The sequence below is a fragment of the Mus caroli genome, unplaced genomic scaffold, assembly GCF_978045245.1.
Source record: "Mus caroli unplaced genomic scaffold, Mus_caroli_1 scaffold_4, whole genome shotgun sequence".
Taxonomy (NCBI): domain Eukaryota; kingdom Metazoa; phylum Chordata; class Mammalia; order Rodentia; family Muridae; genus Mus; species Mus caroli.
In genome coordinates, this window is record NW_028227259.1 from 135009941 (window position 1) to 135027770 (window position 17830).

General features: G+C 46.8%; 1 protein-coding gene across 1 annotated transcript in view; it reads right to left on the bottom strand.

The window, feature by feature from the left end:
- Positions 1 to 2457: 2457 nt before the first annotated feature.
- Positions 2458 to 17830, bottom strand: part of Galnt17 (polypeptide N-acetylgalactosaminyltransferase 17) — a 462159-nt gene continuing 446786 nt past the window's right edge. Inside the window, exons 10-11 of the mRNA XM_021162564.3 lie at positions 3997 to 4164; positions 2458 to 2895 (exon numbers count right to left, since the gene is read on the bottom strand). Of these exons, the coding sequence (XP_021018223.1) occupies positions 2767 to 2895; positions 3997 to 4164 (297 nt within the window). The 3' untranslated portion in view covers positions 2458 to 2766. The remainder of the gene's footprint in view (positions 2896 to 3996; positions 4165 to 17830) is intronic.

The window sequence follows — 17830 nt, forward strand, 5'->3', positions numbered from 1 at the left end:
AATGTTTTCCATGGGTATGCTGTCGTAGCCCCAATTCTCAAAGGGCACATGAGGAATATGGCCACTGATACATAAATCTATACCTGTATCCACCTCTGTGTCTGTCTGTCTGTGTTTGTGTCTGTGCCTCCGTTCCTATCTCTCTTTCCCTGTGTGTGTGTTTGGACATCAACTAAGATGGTGCTTCCTGGCTTTTTTCCTACAAAAGAGACATAGTGCCCACCATGACCATAACAAGGCATCTTGTAAGGTTCTCCATGAACACCCGGAGCTACTATGTGTTCTGCAGACAGTTGAAGTTGCTGAAGGTAATAGAAGAAGGAGATCAGGTATCCAGGCTAGGTCTCAGCACCAGCCTCACTGCTTTCTGAACAACTTGGCCTTCTTAACCTGAGGTCAGCAAGGGGGGGGGGGGCGGAACTAGTGTCAAATACCAAGTTCTGTCCAGGCTTGAATAGATGTCCTGTGTAAAAGTAGGCAATCTTTGTCCCAATCTGTGAGAATTGGTTTGTATGTTTATTTTATTTTATTTTATTTTTACCTTTAAGAAGACCAAATCCACACAGACATGGTAGCAATGATGCTCAGCTTTAATTGTCAACTTGACTCAATCTAGGGTCACCCAGAGAGAGAGAGTCACAATAGGAATTGTCTATGCTGGGTTATACGGTGGGAAGGTCTATGAGGACTGTCTTAATGAAGTTAATTGATTTGGGAAGACCCAACCCACTGTGGGCAGTACCATTCCCTAGGCAGGAGGTCCTCAACTATATAAAAGCAGAGAAGCTAAGTTGAGCACAATCAAGCACATGTGCATTCATTTCTCTCTGACTTTGACTGCAGACATAAATGTAACCAGCTGCTTCAAATTTCTGTGTTGACTTCCCTGAAATGATTGATCACAGCCTGGAATTGTGAGTCAGTTAAACCCTTTCCTTCCCTAACCTGCTTTTTTTTTTTTTTTTTTTTTTTTTTTGTCAGAGTATTTTTATCCCTGGTCTTTAGAGAGTGAGGTTTTTTTGTCTCAAAACAAAACAAGCTTCAACTGTCTTTGAACCTAAATAAAAAACGCTCCGCCATGTCTCAGAAATTCTCCTACTGTCGTTGGGTATGTAGTTTGCCCAGGTGGGGTGCCTGAGTTTGATTTGAACCCCAACTGCAAAGTAACAACAACAAAAGCAAACAATACAAAACCCCAAAGAGCAGGTGAGGCCGAAGGTTGCATTGTGGGATTGCTAACATATTTATTTCACAAGGAGGGGAGATGGGGCGAGGAGATGATCACCAATAAAGATACCACCAAATGAGATACTGGATCCCACACTAGGCACCTACAGGGTTTGGCTCTGGGCAGGAGATGGCCAAGGACAGTAGTGGATTGGAGGAGGGGATAGAGAAAGGTTACCCTAGCACGTAAGACCCAGCCATATCCTCTGGGCCCGTGATCCAGGGACATGCCTCCCACCCCCCATTCTTCTAGGCGTCCTTGTCCCTATCCACTGAGCAATGAAGCTACAAGCCCAAGACTACTGCTCGAGCACACTCGCACGCTCAAGCACGCAAACACACACCCAGCCACACACATCACTCAGGCAGGCACACTCTTGCTTTCCCGTGCATGCAGACACATCCATATATTAACTCTGATTTATAAGTGCACCCTAACCAGAGGGCAATTGGAAAGAAGCAATCACTCTTAAAAGAGGAAATGGCCGCTTCTGTCCCCCATCAGCCAGCAAAGCATGGGGTGAAATGAGCTGAGCAGTAAGCATCGCAGAGGGCCCCGTGCCCATCGCTAGGCTGACTCTTCAGCCCTTATGTCCTGCATGGAAGACCCTTGCTGCTCCATGAAACCAGGGCACCTTGTCCTTGGCAGGCAGAGCTGCTGTACTAGGCAGGTGTTAGGAGCATCCGGCATGAGCAGCTGACTTCCAGCTCCCTCTAGACACAGGCTCAAGCGCTGATGCTGTCCATATTTAGGACTTCGGGTGACTGGGACAGGGAACCTCGAGAACAATCCAGAGGAGTCCAGAACTCTTGTCTCAAAGTCACCTTGCAGAGAAGGTCTGAGTGGCTGCTGCCTTGGCATACAAACAGGCCTCTGGGTCAAAGTGTCTTAAGGAGAAATGGAGTCTTAGGGGGTCTTACTGCTTCCTTCTCCAAGAGGGAGGAGCTAGGATGTGGCTAAAGCCCTCATTGTCCTCCATGTCTTGGAGGTCCAGGGTGAGTTACACAAGCAGTTGCAGCAAAGGATGAGAGAAAAGAGTGGAGAGGGAGGGAAGAAGGGAGAGAGGGAGGGAGGAAGAGAGGGAGAGAGGGGGAGACAGGGAGGGAGGGAGGAAGAGAGGGAGGAAGAGAGGGAGGAAGAGAGGGAGAGAGAGAGAGGGAGAGGAGAGAGAGAGAGAGAGAGAGAGAGAGAGAGAGAGAGAGAGAGAGAGAGAAGGAAGGAGAGGGACCCTGCTAGAACCCAGCTGCTGATGCTGGGGTGGGAGATGATACCGTGGAGAGATATGAGCAGCCTCACCCATTAGTACCCAGAAGTTGTAGCCCCTGGTCCCCAGATGAGAATAAGGGGAAGATCTTCAAAGTACACAGGCAGAATGCCTGAGGGGACATAACATCTTTATCCAGGGCTGCTCTGGAGGAGCCCTGAGAGGTCCACAGAGCATCCTCCGGGTGCCTGCTGTCTCTCCACCATGTGGCTGCTTCTGAGGATGGCCAGGCCCTGCCCTGGGTCTGGGCTCCATGTGCCCTCCTTCTGTTCATCTACTTGATGGGATTCTTGATTGCCCATCTCTGTCCCGTACAGCTTCGAAGAATTAGGTCGATGCCGGCCAGGCCCCGGTTCTCCACCTCTAGGCAGCGCCCTGTGCCCTTATTCATGATGGCTCCATTCTGGGAGGAAAGAAATGAAAGAAGCAAGGAGAGAGGCAGATAGAGAAACTTTGCCACAGCTCCTGTATTTGTGGCTTCTCGTGGGGGGAACAACAAATCCCACCCACATGCTCCCACATTGGAAGGGACCAAGAGGGGTCACCCAGTTTGAGGGGTGGTGACTGGGGCAGAATTGAGGTCTCCTGGGGTCAGGATGGTGATGTAGCTTGCCAAGCCTGGTGACCTGAGCACCATTCTATGGGACCCGTATGATGGAAGAGAAAACTAAGTCCCACAAATTATCCTCTGACTGCTACGTGTGTGTGTGTGTGCATGCATGCATGTGCACACACATACACATGCATGTGCTTGCCATTTAAACATGCAGACCTGAGTATTTGATTGCTAGCACTTATATTAAAAAGCTGGGGATGGTAATGTGCAAACAGAAGGACCCCTGGTGCTCACTGGCTGGCTAGCCTAGCTTGTTTGGCAAATTCCAAGCCAGTGAGAGCTCTGTCTCAAGGTAGGAGCTGGATGGAGCAGGTAGAGACATGGCTCAGCTGTTAACAGCACTTGCTGGTTTCCCAGAGGTTCTAAGTTCAGTTCCCAGCCCACCCATTGCACAGCTCCCACAGTGTGTAATTGCAGTTCCAGAGGCTCTGAAGCCCCCTTGTGGCCCCTATGAGCCCCACATTCATGTGCACACAACAAGGTAGTTAGTGTCTGAGGGTTTGCTTCTGACCTCCACATGTATGTATGTGTGTACCTGCATTCACAGGAGTAGGTACACATATGGAAATTTCTGGGGTTATTTGAAATCTGACCTTCTCCATCCTGGCAAAGAGTGCTTAGTAGTGTTCAGGAATCTACAGACTTATCCTAAGCAGCCCCAACACTGGCAATGGAATCAGGCAGACTACGTCTCTGAAATCCTTCCTCCAGTCTTCCTATTATTGAGTCCATGATCTTGGCTTAGGGCTGGGAGACCTGGCTCCCCATTGGCACTGTAGGGGAGTCTTAAGGACACCAACCAACCATCCTGCGGCCCTCCTGTGGCCATCTTGTGACCAGTAGCATCTGCACTTGCTCCTTCCCCAGCCCTGTCCCCTGAGAGCTCACCTGGATGAAGTTCCAACGCTTGTACAAGCTGCTCTTGACCTTGTCACAATCCAGGAGCTGCGGCAACCGACTCTTGGAGTTATCCACCAGGCAGCGGGTATCAGGGAGGAGAGTGGTGGTCCCCAGAGCACCTAAGTGCAGGAAGCCTTCCTTGGTGTAGCGGGCGAGCTGTAGAGAGGGAGAGTGGCAAGAGAGGAGAGAGTGAGGCCACAAGGCCCCGTGGCTCAGGTCCCTGGCCCTACCTCAGCTTTCTGTTGGTTCCATAGCTGTCTCCAAGTGTCTGATGCATAGGACAGCCTGCTCTAGAAAAACACTGGGCTAGCTGGGCCTGGACATAGATACACCATGTCACAACTCCCTTCTCCTCCTCCTCTTATTTCCCTCCTGTTCCCTCCCCCAACCTCTCTCCATTATTCCTCCACTATGTCTTCTATTCTTCCATTTCTTCCTCCTTCCTGTCTTCCTACTCTCCTTCCTTTCCTCTTTCCTTTCCCTTTCTTTCCTTCTTTCCTTCCTTCCTTTCTTTTTTCTTTCTTTCTTTCTCTCTTTTCCTTCTTCCCTTCCTTGCTTCCTCCCTCCCTTCATCCCTTGTTCCTTTCCTTCCATTCCCCTCCCCCCTGACCCCAGTCTCCTTCCTTTATCACCTTCCTTCCTGGTACTGGAGATTGAATCCAGGGTCTCACACATGCGAGGCAAACACTCCACTATTGAGCTATGCTGTCTGCCCTCTTTTCAGGTTTTGACTTGGATGCAGGATCTCTCTAAGCTGTCCTTGAACTCTCTCCCTAGCTCAGCCAGGCCTTGAACTTACAAAAGGTGCCTAATGAATCCAGACAAAGCCAGCAGCCACACTAGTTGTTTGTCACCAGTGAGGAGACCTCTTACCTCATGATCTCCAAGCGAGCCAAGAAGGAAAGAGGTGACTAGGAAAATGATCTTACAGTCACAAGTCTGTGGTGATTTGAATAGCAATGGCCCTCATAGTGTGTGTATGTGTATGCTTGGCCCCTAGGGAGTAGTAATATTAGGACATGTGACCTTGTTGGAATAAGTGTGTCACTAAGGAGGTGGGCTTTGAGGTCTCATATATAAGGTCAAGCTATATCCAGTGTGGTACAGTCTCCTTCTGCTATCTTCGGATCAAGATGCAGAATTCTCAGCTCTGTCTCCAGCACCATGTCTGCCTACACGCTGCCATGCTTCCCGCCATGATGATAATGGACTGAAGCTCTGAAACTGTAAGCCAGCCCCAACTAAATGTTGTTCCTTGTAAGAGTTACTTTGGCCGTGTGTCCTTCTTTCACAGCAATGACACTCTACCTAAGATTATATCCTAATTCAAACCACTTCCCTACAATGGCATGAACCTGTGGTTCCATCAATAGATCAGTTGATTAGGCTAGAGCCCTCATTATCCAGTCACCTTTCAACATAGGTTAGAGCTCGAAGCTTTCAACATACACTCATTTTCAGGGGACACTACTTATCTAAGCCATGGTACTGGTACAGATAATAGAACCGTCTGGGCAACTAGTTATATTAGTTATATATTTAAGGTATACTTTATGTTATAAGTACTATATAAGAAATAAATAATGTAATTTTATAACCAAGTGATAATAGATTCTATCATTGCTATGCAGTACTAGCTAATTGATACAGAGATAGTGTGGCTTGACATCTTTCTCAAGACAGAGTCCATCCCAGGAACAGCATCTCTGTAATAGTAAGTGCTGCGTGCTGCATAACAAAATGTACACTTATTATTGCTAATGATTGTAGGGGTCAGCTAAATGGTTTCATGGTCTGGGCTCATACTATGGTTTAGCTATGAAATGTTCCCTAAAAAGGATCCCATGTGGAGGGGTTGGGCTCCCACTCTATAGGTGAAGAAACTGAGGCATGGAGACATCTAGCTGGCTTGCTGGCACATAACAGGTACACAGATGTCAGGCTTCCGTGACTCAAGCAGCTAAACAGAAAGAAGAGGTGTGTCTGTAGACTTGTTAAAAAAATCCCCGAATCTTCCAGAAAGCCTGGGAAGTTCTGATTAGGAATCAACCAAGAAAATAGCAGAATACAGTGACTGCTTTCAATCACCGAGTTGACGGGGTCTTGAATCATCTACGACACAAACCTCTGGACATGCCCATTAGGGTTTTTTCCTGGGAGTTAACTGATGTGAAAAGACCATCCCGGAATGTGGGTGGCACCATTCTCAGCCTAGGATTCTGGACTCATTAAAAAGGAGAGTGGACTGAACACCAGCTCTCATTTCTCTCTGCTTCTTGGCCACGGAGTCCACATAACCAGCTGCCATTATGCCACGGAACCTTTGCCGCCATGACTCTACCTAAGGCTGTGAGCCCCAGCAAGCCCTTTCCTCCTTGAGCTTTGTGTGGGGTGATTTTTGTCACAGCATGGGCAAAGGAACCACTGCATGAGGAGACTGCTGAGACACAGCAGTGACTCCTCTGGTGATAAGATTTTTCTGGAGGGCTTCTCATCTCTTGGCGAAAGCTACTCAGAAACCCTTGGCTCTCTCTGATCTCCCAAAGGGAGCCTTCCTGCTCCCCTTGAAAAAGTGATAGTGAGCTTATTAAGTGTCCTTGAGAGACGCCATGAATGTGTGCTCCATACACAAATTAGTTCCAAATCAGAGTAATTGTTTGAGGTAAAATGGTAAGAAACCCAGAAGCCCCCCGACTTCCCCTCCCTAAACAACGCTGCCTTGAGTGATTCAATTCACCCAAATGCAAATTGATGAATGACAGCAGGCTGCTTTTATGTTCCAGGGAAAGATATACACAGCTGCTTATTGAAATTATGAATCAATCTATTATCCAGCAGGCAAATGAGCGGCGCTAAGAACATTAATTAACTGAGCATATCTGTGACCCAGATGTTTAAAGAGCAGAGCTTAATGCTGCTTGGAGTTAGAGGTTCTGTTCTGAGGCCTGTTGGGGCATGAAAACCATGAAGCCCTCTATACTAAAACCAGCAAAAATCAGATACCAGTCCAAACTATGTTGGCACCAGCGTGTGGGCAGGTAAGGAGGGGTAGTGTTCTACTTTTATTTCTGTTGCTGTGATTTTAAAACCAGATCAAAAGCAACTTAGAGGAAGACAGAAGTTATTTCATCCTACACTTGAGGGAACAGCCCATTGGGACAGGAAAGTCGGGGAGGGACACAAGCAAGAACTTGAAGGAGGAACCATGGAGAAGTGCTGAATACTGGATTGCTCAGAGGTTCATGGTCAGCTAGCTTTCTCATACAGCTCAGGGCCATCTGCCTAGGGAATGGTGTTGCCCACAGTCGGCTTGTCTCTTCTGCATTCATTAACAGTCCCCCACAGCCATATCTACCAGCCAATGTAATATGGTCTATTTCTCAGTTGAGACTTCATTCTCAGGTGACTCTAGGCTGTGTCAAGTTGACAGCTGTCTTAGGGTTTTATTGCCATGAAGAGACACAATGATCATGGCACCTCTTACAAAGGAAAATGTTTAAGTGGGGCTGGCTTACATTATTGTCATGGTGGGAAGCATGGAGGCATGCAGGCAGACATATTGCTAGAGAAGGACCTGAGAGTTCTACATCTTGATCTGCATGCAGCAGGAGACTGTATACAACCCTAGGCCTAGCTTGAGCATAGAAGACTTCAAAGTCCACCTCCACCGTGGTGACACACTTTCTCCAACAAGGCCATACCTCTTAATAGTGCCACTCTCCATGAGCCAAGCCTTTAGACATATGAGTCTGTGAGGGCCATTCCTATTCAAACCACCACAGCAGCTAAGTAGGACAGATGAGCTCTTGGTGGGAGTTTCACATCTATATAAAGAAATTCTGCTGGGTTCATGGGCTGGTACCCAGATTCTTTTGTGAAGGTTCCTGTGATATGAAAGATGATGGATGCTGTGGATTGAGTGAAATGATTCTCACAGGCTCACATTTTACTTTTTTGGTCTCCCATTGGTGACACCATTTTTGGAGGCTATCAACCTTTAGGAGGTAGGACATTGTGAGAGGAAGCAAGTAGTGAAGGGTCTCTAGCAGGCCCAAGCATAGCAAACATGACTCTGGCAAGCATTCCCCTTGCTAAAAACCATTAGATGTGTGTGTGTGTGTGTGTGTGTGTGTGTGTGTGTGTGTGTGTACACTGTTGCTGTCTATAGATACCTCTGAAGAGGACATCAGATCCCCTATAGATGGTTGTGAGACACCATGTGGTTGCTGGGAATTGAACTCAGGACCTCTGAAAGAGCAGTCAGTGCTCCCAACCACTGAGCCATCTCTCCAGCCCCCTAGATTATATTCTTAAAGTTTGCCACTAGAGTCTATTCCTTTATTTGGCTACCTTCCTCCTCCTGAGGCTGACCACCAAGGCCCAACTTTCAAAGTATTAACATCCAGCAATCAAAAGCTCCCTTTTGGCTACTCTTAATTAACCTGTCCAATCAAAATTAAGTCCCTCACCCTAACATGGGGATTCCCTATTTACTTTTATAAACCGCCATTTGCCTAAGGAGCAGGTCTGTCTCCTCTCTATCCAGGGGCAGTCTTTTGTCCCTCCCAGCAAATATCCTGTTCACTTCTCCCTTGCCCCCTTTCTCTTCTCCCCCATCGTCTATCTCTTGTCTTGTTTCTTATACCCTACCCTTTGTCCCTCTGGACAAGCAAATTTCCTTTGTGTTGAAAACTTAGTCTCGGGGTGTCTTGTGCTGATACTGTCCCTTTCAAGTAGGTCAGTGGGGGACATCTTTGCAGCTCTGATATCGCTGGCTGTTTCTTATCTCATGCTTGGTCAGAGTCAGTCATGAGGTAGAGAGCCTTCACACATGCCCTCTGCTAGGAAGTGAGTTCTTCTCTATGCTTGCCCCATAATGGTAGCCCAGGGCCCTGAAACCCAGAGTCAGAGCAGATCCTCTTCTGTTAAGGTCTTAATGTCTGGTATGTCTGTGACAGAGATGAGGAAAGTAACTGATGCCATCGAACCAACAGATCTCATGCCCACTCTTCTGTTGCAAGATAGCAGAGTAGTGAACCCAGGGCCTGCTCCCATTTTGTTCTGGGTCTGGGTCAGGAGCTAGCTTGGTGAAGTCTGCCAACTGTAATTTCTTCTCCACATTCCTCATGTTCTGGTCTCCTGCCTTCAAGGCATTGGTCCAGATATTCCCTTGCTCAGACAGGATACTCATCTGCCCACCTCCAGAGTGTTCTGGCTTCAACTTTCCAAGCCACGCCTTCTCTGTGATTCAGTCTCTTCCTCCCTGTCTTCTCTAATTGTCCCAGCTGCTACTTATCTCCTCTTTTGGTTTTGGATGCATGTGGGTTCATGCGCTTTGGTTCCTCTTTTCTCTGGTGCGATTAAACAACATTTCTTTGGCTTCATTTTCCACATAGTAGGGTATGGGTTGTTTCCATGTTTCTACTTTGGAGCATTGTGAATCACACTGCCATGGAAAGTCATTGTGTGTGTGTGTGTGTGTGTGTGCCTTTGTGTGTGTGTGTGCCTGTGTGTGTGTGTATGTTGTGTAACAATTTCCTCCAAATTTAAAACATTCTTTCCCTCAAGGAGAGGCTCCTTAAGATGCAGGAAGTAAAACCAAAAGTCCCAGGAAGTTCCTGAAACATACGAGATTTCCTAATGAGTAGGGGAATCATATGAAGAGTGACAGATGATGTAGAAAGACGACTCTGACCAGCTGAGCTGCCTGTAAGTTGTGCAGGGAGATTTCATGCATCATTACAGAAGCAGCCGAGTGTGCATCAGCCTTGCTCCTGCAAGTATCCACACCCCTGCAACTGTCAGTAACCCCCAAAGCCTCATTGCTTCACTGAGCCAAGCTTGGATGCAAGTGTTTCTTCGATCTGCTGTCAGAGCCTTACCTGGGGTGAGTATAGAGTCTGCTCACGTCTCCCCAGTAGGACACAAGCCATAGAGCTTCCCCCTTTTTTTCCAGTGCATACCTCCTGTTGGAACGGCTCATTTGCAGTCCTATGGTACCTCTGTGTGTGACTCCCTCAGTAACTGTCAAATCGTCTTCCAAAGCAACTGCACCAGTTTACACTTGCTGTAAGAAACTGGCATACAAAGTTCCTGAATTCTGGCCAAACCTTGTGATTGCTTGCTCTGATTTTTATTTTAGCTATCCTAGAGAGTGAGAATTGGCCATTGTGGTTTTGATGTGCATTTCTCTGATAATGGTGTTAAAGAGCATATTGAATGTTTTCTTCTTTTTGTTTGTTTGTTTGTTTGTTTGTTTTGTTTTTTGAGACAGGGTTTCTCTGTGTAGCCCTGTCTGTCCTGGAACTCACTCTGTAGACCAGGCTGGCCTCGAACTCAGAAATCCACCTGCCTCTGCCTCCCAAGTGTTGGGATCAAAGGCGCGCACTACCTCCGCCTGGCAAATGTTTTCTTTAGGGGACACATTCACTTAGGACCTTTGCCTGTTTTAAAAAGTGAGTTGATCTCTCCTCTCCTCTCTCTCTCTCTCTCTCTCTCTCTCTCTCTCTCTCTCTCTCTCTGTGTGTGTGTGTGTGTGCGCACACACACACACGCACATGCATGCATGCATGCACAGGGCAATAAAGGTCAAAGGACAACTTGCAGGCGTAAGTTCTTTCCTACCAAATGTGAGAAATGGGATTGAACAGAATTAAGCTGACTTGAGAGCAAGCACCTTTATCCACTGAACCTTTTTACAGGGTCTCCTGTCTCTCTCTCGTTCCTTCCTTCTCTTTCCCCTCCCCTCCCTCCCTCTCTCTCTTCCTCCCCTCCATTTTTCTTGGTTTCTCACTCCTTCTCCCCTCTCCCTTTCTTCTGTGAGATGTGAAAAATTCCTTACACATATGGACACTGGACCCTTCTCAGATGGTGGCCGTATACTTTGCTCTATCCTGTGAGTGTTTCACGGCATTGACAGTGTCCTTTGAAGCACAAAGCATCTTTAATTTTGATAATGATCTGGTTTTTCTCTTCGTTTGTTGGCACTTTTGATGTATCTGAGAAACCATCATTGCCAGCGCCAAGGTCAGGAGCATCCCCCACCCCCTGTGTTTTCTGACTTTCATGGTTTTTGCTCTTATATTTAGTTGTGTCTTTGATCCATTTTGAGCTCTTTTTCTAGATGATCTAAGGGACGTGTCCGAATCCATCCTTTTTCATGTAGGTATCTAGTTGTCTCAGCATCATTTGTTGAAAAGACTCTCATGTCACCCTTGTCAGAAATCAGTTGGCTGTGAATGTGACAAATTATTTAGGGGCTTTTTAATGCTATTCCACTGATCTCTGGGTCCTTTCCTTCCATTGTCATATTGTACAGCCCCTCCCTTATGTGTGTGTGTAATACAGCCCCCTGCCCCTCTGTGTGTGTGTGTGTGTGTAAATGTTTTGCTTGTGTAAAATGTGCTTGCAGGCATCTACCCACAAGTGGAGGACTGATGTCAATACTAGGATTCTTTCTTGATTGCAGTTCATCTTAATCACTGAGACAGGGTCTGTCAGTCAAAGTTAGATGTAGCTAATCTTGATAGCATGCCTGCCTTAATGACACCTGAGGCTGGAATTACAAAGGTGTCACCATGCCCATATGGCATGTATGTGGGGATCAGAACTCTGGACATCACATTTGCACAGTGAGCTCCTTAACTCTCTGGCCCACCTCCCTGCCCCATACAGAATGGGATTACTGTAGCTGTGGAATGGGTTTTAGAACTGGAGTATGTTTTCAGTTTAATTCCTTGCAGTCAACATTCTTTGACATATGCTGCATCTCCTGTGTATTCAAATCAATTCTAGAAAGCACACACACACACACACACACACACACACACACACACACACATTAGAATTATGACAGTATTTTACTGTGCCAGGGGAGTGTTCAGTTTATTCCATGCCCACCAAATTCCCCTGTTCCCAGTCTGGAATGCCTTTCTATGATGTTTCATACTTTTCAGTGGACAGGCAATGTATGCCTTTGGTTGAAATTATTCCCAAGTATTTTAACTTTCTTGATGCTGTCACAGATAGTATTGTTCTTGTTGTTTATTTATCTAACATTGCATTTAATTGTGTGTGTGTGTCGGGGGGGGCAAGAATAGAAGTCAGAGGTCAACTTGAGGGTATTCGTTCCCTTCTTCCACTTTGTGGGTCCCAGGAACTAACTTAGGTTTTCAGGTTTGGCGTAATGGTGATTCATATTCATATTTGTTCTCTCTCGCTCTCCCTCTCCCCCTCTCTCGCTCTCTGTTCCTCCCTCCCTCCCTCTCGCTCTCTCTCTCAGCATCCCTCTGTCTAAATCTTTATCATTTGTGCAGAGTTGTCATTCAGACACTTCTCTGACCAAAGTCAGCCACCTGAGATTTCATGGTCACACTAAACTATGGGCTCTGCGTGATTCTTAGCGATTGCTTTCTGAAGGCTAGGTGCTTGCTGACCACACCCAAGGCAGCCTCACATCCCACATGTGCCTGAGTTTCCACCAGCTTTAGAGTCATCTTCTGAGACTCTTGGAACAGCATCTCTCCCATAACCACCATCCCACAGTCTCCTGCCCCTGGCCTGGGCCCTGGATGCCTTTATTTCCATTTGGTTTAGATGGTCTCTGCTAACTCACTGAAATCTGCCTCTACACACCTTTACTCAATTCCTCTGGTCTCGGCTTCCCTTTCTTCATTTGGCAGACACTGTAAGCCATTCTCTCTCCCTTTCTATGCTTGTTCATTTTTCTAGTCAAGCCACAAACATAAAGCAGATATGGTCTGTGTGCGCGTGTGCACATGTGGGTGCACATTTGTGTGTAGGTGCACATGCGTGTGCGCGTGTGCAGGCGTGTGGGCATGTGTGTGTGTGGGGGGGGGCACATGCCAACTGGGTGTCATTCTTCAGGGGCCTTGCACCTTACATTTTGAGATTGGATTCTCAGTTTCCCAGAAGTCATTAAAGAGGCAAGGTTGACTGGCCAAGGAGCCCCGGGGAATCTCCCTGTCTCCACCTTGACAGTGCTGACTCAGAGGTGAACCACCATACCTTTCTTTTTGCATGTGTTCTGAGCCCTCATCCCTGCCTGCCGAGCACTTATTGACCACATCATCTCCCCAGCCCTGGTGGTTTTTAGGCTAACAGCATCTCACACATTTTTGAAAGCCACGGGGATCAAGAAAAGTGTATTATAAAGAGCCAGCGATGGCTAAATACCTTTAAATGGGGTAGGGTCACTCTAGATTTGCCTGCTGGGTCCAAGAGAAGAAATGAACCCTATTATCTACAACCCAAGTGCACGAGGAAACATAAAACCTCTGCCCACCGAATACCATTAATTCTCATTTAGAAGAGAAAAGCATTTTCTAGTTGAGATGATCTAAGAGAGACTCACGACTATTAACCCAGATTTAACAGCCTTGAGGGAGAATTGAAATATTCAGGTTACAGCCAGATAAACAAAAACCTGACAATAATTGCGAAATGACTCTGGGACGCATTGAAAAATCCATTAAATCGCCAATAAAAACATGGCTCGCAAAGCCTTTACCATTAAGGGGCTCTCTCGTCACTTTAAAATCAGGCACAGTCAGCATGGAAAGCCAGGCTCAGTGAAGAATGGAGTTTGTGTACCTTCTGTTCAGGAGATGTGTGTGTGTGTGTGTGTGTGTGTGTGTGTGTGTGTGTGTGTGTTGATTTCAGCCTGTTTCTTCAGTTGATGTCTTAGCTTCATGCTCAACTGAGACATATAAGAATGGCTTTTTGTGATTGTGACTTCTCTGAATATAGAAAAGTTTTTCTCCTGCCCCATCCTTTTTCTGAACACCTAACTTATATTTAACCTATGTGCATGTCTATGTGCATCTGAGTGTAGTGCCCACAGAGGTCAGAGTAGGACATTGGATTCCCCTGGAGCTGGAGTTGTAAGCAGTTGTGTATTACCTGACATGGGCACTAGGAACTGGGTTTGGATCCTCTGCGAGAGCAGCAAGGACACTCTTGACCACTGAGACATCCCTCTAGCCTGTCCTGAGATGTTCTGTGCATGTAGGGAACCTGCAGAGAGAATCTCTTATGCACTGTGTGGAAGTGTCACCTGTCAATAAAAAGCCTATGGCCAATGAAACTGAGGCAAGATCAGAAGGTGGGATGTACGGGAGAGCAGGGGTAGGGGTGGGGGACTCTGGGATAGTTAGGTGCAGGGGAGATTCACCCCTAAGGTTGATGGAGACAAACTCATGAACCGGAGGAAAGGTAAGTAACCACATGGCAAGACTTAGATTAGTTTAATCGGGATAATGGGGTTACGAGCTACCAGAAATGAGCCAAAGCTATTGGCCCAGACACTTATTCATATATCTCAGAGTTGTTATTTCAGGGAACAAAGATGCTGGGTAGAAAAGCCCGTGGTTACAGGAAGCCAGCCAGGCAAAGGAAGTGGCAGGCTAGCAGTGCATAGGAACCTTCTACACTGACCACCATTTACATATGGAATTAGCATAAAAAACAACAGTGTACACACCATTGGAGAACCAGAACCTTGTTTCTGTTTCACCAGACCTTTTCATTTTAATGTAGCTTACATTTTTTTATTTTATTATCTTCATAGATGTTAGAGTCCCTAGTCTGCTCCTATGAGCTTCCTTTCTTCTTCATCTCTATTTTTACTTCTTCAAACCCACTGTGTGTCTCTGGTTTTCATTTTTCATGTGTATGGGTGTATTCGTGTTTGTGTGTGTGTGTGTGTGTGTGTGTGTGTGTGTGCACTCGCGCATCTATTGTGTACATGTATATAGAGACCAGAGATTAACATCGGGAGTCAGCTTCAGTTGCTTTCCACTTCGTTTACGAAGCAGGGTCTCCGACTTGAACCCAGAGCTTACTGATTTGGTTAGTTGAGCTAGTCACCTTTGTCCTCGGGGATCTCTGTCATTGTGTCCAGAGTGCTGGGATTACAGGTGGCTGCTACCCTCCTCTTTCTTTGTCTTCCTCTGGTGGGAACCCATTGGCTCCAATGAGTAGCATCAACCATTTTAGGACCCACCCTGGCTTACTGTGAACTCGATCCTTTCAATTTCTTTTTTTTTATTATTATTAGATATTTTCTTTATATACATTTCAAATGCTATCCTGAAAGTTCTCTATACCCTCCCCCCCCCCCCGCCGCCCTGCTCCCCTACCCACCCACTTTCACTTCTTGGCCCTGGCATTCCCCTGTACTGGGGCATATAAAGTTTGTAATACCAAGGGGTCTCTCTTCCCAGTGATGGCCGACTAGGGATGGCCAGCTAGAGACACAAGCTCTGGGGGTACTGGTTAGTTCACATTGTTGTTCCACTTATAGGGTTGCAGATCCCTTCAGCTCCTTGGGTGCTTTCTCTAGCTTCTCCATTGGGGGCCCTATGTTCCATCTTATAGATGACTGTGAGCATCCACTTCTGTATTTGCCAGGCACTGGCATAGCCTCATACGAGATCCTTTCAATTTCAAATGAGGAAAGTCTTTGAAAATTATCCTTGCACCTGTATGGGCTTGGTGACCCAGGCCTGGGGTCCTACGAACTCAGGAGTCCGAGGCAGGTAGATAGCAAGTATAAGATAAGCTAAGGGCATAATGAATGATTTCAAGGCTATAGCCTGGGCAACTTGGTGAGGCCTAATGTCAAAAGAAAAGGTAAACTGAAGATTGGAATTGGGGATTGGAAGTAGGTAGGGAAGAGATGGTGAACCATAGACCAAAAAAAGAGCATGAAGTCCAGACTGTCTGCACGCCCCAAGAGTATAACCTTGCCTTTCACCGGGGTCTCTGTGAAAGATGGATAAGAGATTCTCACTAAGGCACTTGGACCCAGGAGTCAGAGCTCCCAAAGTAATGAACAGCAGTCAAAGGCCCAAGCATCACTCACACAAACGAGCTCTTAATGGCTATGTGTAGCCAGGTAGGTGGAGGACTTTTAAGATAGTGAATAAAGGAGGCTGGATCAATGGCTTAGCAGTTAAGAGCAATTGTTGCTCTTCCAGAAGTCTCCAGTTTGGTTCCCAGCTCCCATGTGGTGGCTTACAAACATGTGTAATGGGATCCGATGCACTCTTGTGGCATGCAGGCCTAATTGAGGCAGAGCACTTCTATGCATAAAATACAAAGATAAATATTTTAAAATATTGCATAGGAGAGCTAACTGGCTCCATGGGTGGGAGCCCACGGTGCCAAGCCAGATGATCTGGGTTTGATCCCCAAGACCCACGTGATTTTTCCTGTCTGCTGCTGTGATAGAAGCAGACATCCCACACACCTCACTACAACGGCACAGCTGAAAGCCACTCTCCCCACTGCCATGCCTTCTAGGCCTCCAGGACCCGGAACCCTGAACCTACTTTCCTTCTTTGAGTTACTTCTGTTTGCCATTCAGTTACAGTAACCAGAAAGGGAACTAATCTTTGAGCTCAGGAGTTTAAGGGCAGCCTGGGCAACATAGTGACCCTGTTTAAAAACAAAAACATTGCATTATATATCGTAAAGGATGCTTTTTGGAGCTGAGGAGGTGGTTCCATTGGTAATTTCCTGGCTTTGTAAGCACAAAGACCTGAGTTGATTCCCAGAATCCACGTACAAAAGCCAGTCATGGTGGTATACACTTGGAATCTCAGAGCTGGGAGGCAGGGTTAGGCGGATCCCTGGGGCTCACTGTCCAGTCATCCTAGCCTAGTTAGGGTGTTCCAGGCCAGTGAGTAACCCCACTCCCCAAAACACAGGACAGACAACACTTAAGGTTGATCCCTGACCTCCACCTGCATCCACACACATGCCCACACACCCTCCACTCATAAGTGTTCCTTTATACACAGGAATACAAATAACACACACACACACACACACGCACACACAACTAAATTTTATTTAAAAAAATTTTCAAGGTGCAATTATATAAAAACAGAGATGACTTGATTAAAAAATGAAGCTCAAGCTGACTGAGACACACAGATACTTACATCCAACCATTGGGCTGAACCCTATGGTTGAATTAGGGGAAGGATTAAAGAAGCTGAAGGGAAGGGTGACCCCATAGGAAGAGCAGAAGTCTCAACTAACCCAGACCCCAGGGAGCTCCTAGAGACCAACCAGAAGCATACACAGGCTGGAGAGTACGGAGAAGTGACCTCCCACGCACATGGCCCCTACGCACATATGTAGCAGAGGACCGACTGGTCTGGCCTCAGTGGGAGAAGATGCACCTAATCCTGAAGAGACTTGAGGCCCCAAGGAAGGGGGGGGCCTGGGGGGTGCACCATCTTGGAGACAAGGAAGAGGAGTATTGGGATGAGGAACTGTGGGAGGGGAGAAGGGGGTGTGCAGTGGCTGGAATGTAAAATAATAACAATAATAATAGTAATAATAATAATAGAACAGGGCTGGGAATATGGTTCTTGTTCTTGTAGAAGACCTGAGGATCTGAGCTTGCTCCCCAGAACTCATGTCAGGTGGCTCACAACTGCCAGTCTGCTTCAGGGGAATCTAACGCCCTCTTCTGGCCTCCAAAGGCATCTGCACTCGCATGCATAGATCCACGTGCATATACATAATAAAAATTAAAATAAATCTTTAAATATGAAGCAAGCATAGAGTGGTCACATCCTAGGTAAAAGGGACATCTACAAGATAGTAGAGGCATATCCCTAGAATCCCAAGGCTAATATCTGGTCAGAATCATCTTTTCTTGGGAGCTCCCCTCGTCATGCTCTCCATGGCTCTGTCTCCTCCCCTCAGCGCTCACAGGATTGCATTTGGATGGCAGCCTCCTGCCTGTCACTCACATCTGCTTCTGCTTTCCCTAAGCTAATTGCTC